The following is a 6,074-nucleotide window of genomic DNA, read 5'->3' as shown; positions in this document are numbered from 1 at the left end:
CCACACTTTATCATGATTTATTAGCTTAAGTGTTGCGGCATGAAAATCAGGGTGTGACAAATGGACACACAAGATCCAAAACCGGCTAGGCATCACAAATCGAACGCATAAAAGGGGAAAGAAGCGGGAGGAGAGCCACCTTAACCGGCCTCGCCGCTACGCGATGCCATCGTTCTTCGCTAGCAACCAACCAACCTCGGCGACGACTCGCAGGCCAGCAAGTAGGATGATGCAGAGCAGGAAGTGGAGCCGAGACAAAACGAAATGAAAGGATGAGGGGAGGAGAAGTGGCAGGCGGCGACGCAGGATAAGGGAGGCCACCCACGCCACCGAACAGTGCTGGGCCGCTTGAACGAATCACAGACGGGCAACTCACGCCACGGGGCACGCCGCGTACCTGACGAAGAACGACGCCCCGTCACATCGACGAGGTGCCCCCCCCCCCCCCCCCCGGCGGCCCCCTTGCCCCGACGCGGGAACCACCTCACAAATGCGTGCACCCAGAGAGAGGAAGGGTCGAGCGTAGACTCACCGGTAAGCGACGAGCGTGAACGAGAGGAGGACGAAAACGAATCAGAACCGGAGCAACCGAATGGCCAGGATCACGCCACCTCAAACTGGACCCACATATCGAACGGCCATCGTTCAGAACGAGCTGAGAAGCCTCATGTTCGGGCATGAATTAAGAATTGAGATGGTTTTCGTTAATGATGTGATTATACGACCATCAATTGAGGAATGACTGGACTCATGTGTCTCTGTTAAAAAATACTTGACATGGTTTTACTTCAAATTGGAGAAAGTAGGTAATTAATGAATGACAATGGGGTTTGTGTATATATAAGCAAGATGCAACAAAAATTAGAAAAAAAACTCTCAGGGTGTCCAAAGGGCAATAAAGAAAAGAACCTCATCCAAAAGGCCAAAAGGAGAGACGGAGGAAAAACAATCGTTTAAAGCGTGCACTTTAAAACCGGGTGGGTCCCAGCCTATCTCAGTCTATAAAGGTCACCTCCGCCCTTCCATTTACGCTACCCCCCACCCACACGGCCACACACCAAAAACCAAACGGCACGGAACGCTGCAGTTTTCCAATCAGCCCCTGACCGACCACATATTTGGAAAAGCTTTCCCACTTGTGCTATCCCTTTTACGCGTAGCCCCCAGCATCTCGCGTGTGACTTTCGCCGGAGCTACAATATGAATGGTCAAACCACGATGGGGCTCGCCGCCGCCGCGAGGCCATGCCGCCAGCGCCTCCTCACCTCCGCCTCAGCCGCGGCCGCGAAGGCCTCTGTGATCCGGCTCTTCCCAAGATGCCCCCACCCGCAACACCACCACCACGGCCGACGCCTCCCGTTCCTCGTGTCGGCGGCGTCGCATACCTCGCAGCCCGACCCGAGCACCACCCCCACCCCCACCCCCGTAACCTCCGATCCCCGTTCCGCCGTCGCTGGCAACCTCCCCTTCTTCGACCGCGTGCTCTTCCCGGGCTCCTTCCCTCCGGAGACCCCGCCTGTGGAGGACCCAGCGCCGCCGGCTGATGAACGTCCGGCGTCTGCTTCACCGGTGAGAGAGGAGACGGAGACGGAGAGGGAGGCATGGAGGCTACTGAGAAGGGCTGTGGTGAGCTACTGCGGCGAGCCGGTTGGCACGGTGGCGGCGGAGGACCCCGAGTGTACGGAGATGCTTAACTACGATCAGGTCTTCATCAGGGACTTTGTGCCCTCCGCTCTTGCCTTCCTCATGCGCGGGGAGACCGAGATCGTCCGCAATTTCCTCCTCCACACCCTGCAGCTGCAGGTGAGCGTCTGTGCATATTGGGATCCGGATCCGGATCATTTCGTTGAGCTATTTTTTTATTCGAAATAATTAGAGCGCTGTGACTAGTATTATTTGCGTGCACGGTGTGTGCTAATTGGGATAAGAGATCAGCGAATTCGTATGCAGGGTTAGAATATATATGAGATTTTTACTGGCTTTAAAGGTCGTAATTACCCTCTCCCTCTGTAATGAGTTCGCTTGCAGCATGTGGTTTTGTAGTTTTGTGATGAATTCTTGTTCTGTATGGGCTTGTATTCTGTGGACGAGACAAAGATAAGATTTACCTTTTGACGCCTAACACGTCTCTTCCGTACATATTGTCTTCGAAGAGATTTTGGAAACTCATTGGCAGCAGTTATCAACATGAACCATATGCGGTATCCTGTTTACGGTTGAGTGATTTATCAGATGGATTATGCTTTGGAAATCCTTTGCCAAATCTCAATATCATAACTTATAAAGACGTCTACTGCCGAATTCAACCTATTCTAGGTATCTGTGAGCAATACCACCAGTGATGTAACCAAATATGCTTGTAGAAGTTTCTGAAAGCTAGATCAGATGGCAAAAATATGATAACTTAAATCTTTTGTGACAATTTCCCTGAAAACTTAATAAAATGGCTTACTAGTTAATGTCTGTAAACAGAAGCTTCTTATCTAGCACTTAAAATCAATTTGAATCTTTATTCAGTGATGTACCTCATTTATCTGATGGTCAGAGCTGGGAGAAAACTGTTGACTGTTACAGCCCGGGGCAAGGCTTGATGCCAGCTAGTTTTAAGATTAGGACCGTTCCACTTGATGAAAACAATGAAGCATTTGAGGAGATTCTGGATCCTGACTTTGGTGAATCAGCTATTGGCCGTGTAGCTCCAGTTGATTCTGGTATATCGACCCCTCTCTCTTTCATGCAGCCATACTGATATTAATCTGTAACAATTGTGAAATGTCTGTCCTGCAGCTTTAACCTAATCTAACCTAACCATTTGCAGGACTTTGGTGGATTATCTTACTTAGAGCATACTGCAAGATTACAGGAGACTATTCATTGCAAGAAAGAGTGGATGTGCAAACCGGGATTAAGCTGATCTTGAGTTTGTGTTTGTCTGATGGGTTTGACATGTTCCCCACTTTACTGGTCACAGACGGATCATGCATGATAGACAGGAGGATGGGGATACACGGGCATCCTCTTGAGATTCAAGTAAGCTGAAATTGAGACTCAATTCTGCAGTGTGGAACAACTGTATTATCTCAATAGTCTAAGTCTACATGTAGGTACTGATGCTGTTCTTAAATGGTAGAATGACTTATGACTTTTAGCCTGTTGCAATGAAGCAACTAATGTGTTACTGAATGCAATACTATTTTGAAAGAACATGATGCTGCTACTTTAAACCTGTATTATCTAACATGTCGTTAGTACAGAGAATCCCTTTACTTATGAGGCTTGGCCTGTTTTCAGGCTTTGTTCTATTCTGCTCTAAGATGCTCAAGGGAAATGATTGTTATGAACGAGGGCTCAAAACACCTCCTCCGAGCCATCAACAACAGGCTCAGTGCATTGTCTTTTCACATTAGGGAGTACTACTGGGTCGATATGAATAAGATAAACGAGATCTACAGATACAAGACAGAAGAATACTCACATGATGCAACTAACAAATTTAACATTTATCCCGAGCAAATTCCTTCCTGGCTTGTTGATTGGATTCCTGAGAAAGGGGGTTATCTTATTGGAAATCTGCAGCCAGCTCACATGGATTTTAGGTTCTTCTCACTTGGCAACCTTTGGGCCATATCTTCATCTCTAACTACTCCAACACAAGCCGAGGGAATACTTAGCCTTATTGAAGAGAAATGGGATGATCTTGTAGCAAATATGCCCGTCAAGATCTGTTACCCTGCAATGGAATATGATGAATGGCGCATTATTACAGGCAGTGACCCTAAGAACACGTGAGTCATCGCGCTGATAAAACTGATATTTTATTCTGTGTTTCTCTTTCTTTTGGTGGCAGCATATCTTTATGGTGTGTCCTATTCTATTTTCGAAGACTTAAATCTGCTCTCTAAACATAACACCACAGTTATTTGACATCTAACTATGTTGTGCACGTGCAGCCCATGGTCATATCATAATGGTGGATCTTGGCCAACCCTACTGTGGCAGGTATGTATATATCAATGCACTTCTCCAAAATTCTTGTACCCTTATATGCTTATAAATTATCAGTGACCAACCATTGTTGCTGCTTATAGTTTACACTGGCCTGCATCAAAATGGGAAGACCAGAGTTGGCCCGCAGGGCCATTGCAGTGGCCGAGGAGAAGCTCTCAGCTGACAAGTGGCCAGAATACTATGACACCCGGTCTGGAAGATTCATTGGGAAGCAGTCACGGTCATATCAGACATGGACTATTGCTGGTTTTCTGACCTCCAAGATGTTGCTGGAAAACCCAGAGCTGGCTTCTATCCTGACCTGTGATGAGGATCTTGAGCTCCTTGAAGGCTGTGCTTGCTGCCTCTCGAAGAGGACTAGATGCTCACGACGTGCGGCCAAATCAGATATCATTGGGTAAAACAGCAGAAACCCTTCTACTCTTGCTCCTCCGCACACAAGTATATGATCGACTGAGAATTAACTGAAGTGGATAAACTCTAGCCATGTACTTACAAATCAGATATCATTGGGTAAAACAGCAGAAACCCTTCTACTCTTGCTACTCCGCGCACAAGTATACGATCGACTGAGAATTAACTGAAGTGGATACACTCTAGCCATGTATATTATAGGTTTACGTTAGATATCCATCCATTCATTCATTCCCTCAATGTGCGCTCATTCTTTTTTGCTGAGCCGCCATTGATGGGAACTGCCCTGGGTGATACCGGTGGTCTAGAAGAGAATCGCCATTTTATGTTGGAGCTCTCATTTACACACAAAAGAGTAATTTGTTCTTGTATCGGTCACCTGCCACTCCTGACTCGGGAGTGATGCCAAGTCCTGACGAGTATATCTCTATCAGCATTTGAGCTGTATGTTGCATTATTTGCAAAACTGAGACTCTGTACAATGTTCTTGTCATGAATAATGATACGTTTTCCATTTGATTCTGCTGGATGTTTGAGATGCTCAGAATTGGTTTCAGTGTTGCTCTTTTAGTGGTCCTAGCCTGAACTTCTGGACAAGTAAAGTTCATGTTACTCTTGTTGGCTAACAACTACTCCCTCCGTTCCTGAATATACGCCCTCCTTTCAGAGATTCTAATATGGACTACTTACAAGGCAAACAGAATGAATCTACCCTCTAAAATATATCCGTATGTAGTTAAAGATTTCAATATGAACTATAGACAAGGCATATCGGAATGAATTTACACTCTAAAATACGTTTATATACATCCGTATATAGTGCTAGTGATAATATATCTCCTAGCATATCTGGTATATGATCTGATGTAATCATTAGCTACAGACAAGGCGAATCGGAGTGAATTTACACTCTAAAATACGTTTATATACATCCATATGTAGTGTTAACGATAATATCGTCTAGCATATCCGGTATATGATCTGATATAATCACTAGTTGTCTTGTATAGGAGATCCTAGGATCACTTATATCAATCAGAGATTCACCTGATTATTGTGTATTCTCTCCGTCCGAAAATACTTGTCATAGATATCGATGTATCTAGATGTATTTTAGTTTTAGATACATCCATTTTTGACAAATAATTTCGGACGGAGGAAGTACATGTTGTACAAACCTATGTACGTGATGTACAAGGCTGCTCCTATATAAACAGGCAAGAGGCCGGCTGGTGTTAACCACGGAAATCATATCTTCGTATTTTCAACTTGTAGTTCATATTGAAACATCTAAAATGTCTTATATTTAAAAGTAAAGTACGTCTATATACATTTATATGTAGTTTATATTAGGGATAAGTATATTTTTCGTCCTCAAACTCTTTCAAGAGTTTAGAAATCGTTCCTCAACTCAAAACCGGATAGTTTTCGTCCCTCAACTATCAAAACCGGATAGTTTTCGTCCCTCGTGCCGCTTTGGGTAGTTTTAGTACGTGGTGAATAGTAACACGATGAACAGTAAAATCGAACAAAATAGCAAACAAAATCAAAAAAATCTGAAATTTTACAGCATCGAAGATACTCTGGTGTGCAAGACCCGTGCAAAATTTCGTGGTGTTTCGACATTCGAGCAGCTCGCGGCAAACAAAAAA

The 6,074-nt window shown here is 44.9% G+C and overlaps 1 protein-coding gene across 2 annotated transcripts; it reads left to right on the top strand.

The window, feature by feature from the left end:
• Window positions 1-1,021: 1,021 nt before the first annotated feature.
• Window positions 1,022-4,941, top strand: LOC109777011 (neutral/alkaline invertase 1, mitochondrial). 2 transcript variants are annotated; one of them, XM_040403860.3, is made up of 6 exons: window positions 1,022-1,803; window positions 2,546-2,711; window positions 2,819-3,030; window positions 3,292-3,785; window positions 3,951-3,999; window positions 4,089-4,941. In XM_040403860.3, the coding sequence occupies exons 1-6, from the start codon at window positions 1,201-1,203 to the stop codon at window positions 4,407-4,409; spliced, it is 1,845 nt and encodes a 614-aa protein (XP_040259794.1). In that variant the 5' UTR covers window positions 1,022-1,200; the 3' UTR covers window positions 4,410-4,941. The 2 variants fall into 2 exon arrangements, with proteins under 2 accessions (XP_040259794.1, XP_073366461.1); XM_073510360.1 differs by having other exon boundaries at window positions 1,034-1,803; window positions 2,518-2,711.
• Window positions 4,942-6,074: the final 1,133 nt, after the last annotated feature.

Source organism: Aegilops tauschii, chromosome 3 (assembly GCF_002575655.3).
Source record: "Aegilops tauschii subsp. strangulata cultivar AL8/78 chromosome 3, Aet v6.0, whole genome shotgun sequence".
NCBI lineage: Eukaryota > Viridiplantae > Streptophyta > Magnoliopsida > Poales > Poaceae > Aegilops > Aegilops tauschii.
This window is presented reverse-complemented; position numbering and strand designations above follow the sequence as displayed.

Bases quoted from the DNA above. Each gene is read 5' to 3' on its own strand.
- LOC109777011 (XM_040403860.3), top strand. From the start codon at position 1,201: ATGAATGGTCAAACCACGATGGGGCTCGCCGCCGCCGCGAGGCCATGC. The intron at 2,712-2,818 runs GTATATCGACCC...AACCATTTGCAG, and splicing joins TGTAGCTCCAGTTGATTCTG to GACTTTGGTGGATTATCTTA. The intron at 3,786-3,950 runs GTGAGTCATCGC...GTGCACGTGCAG, and splicing joins GGCAGTGACCCTAAGAACAC to CCCATGGTCATATCATAATG.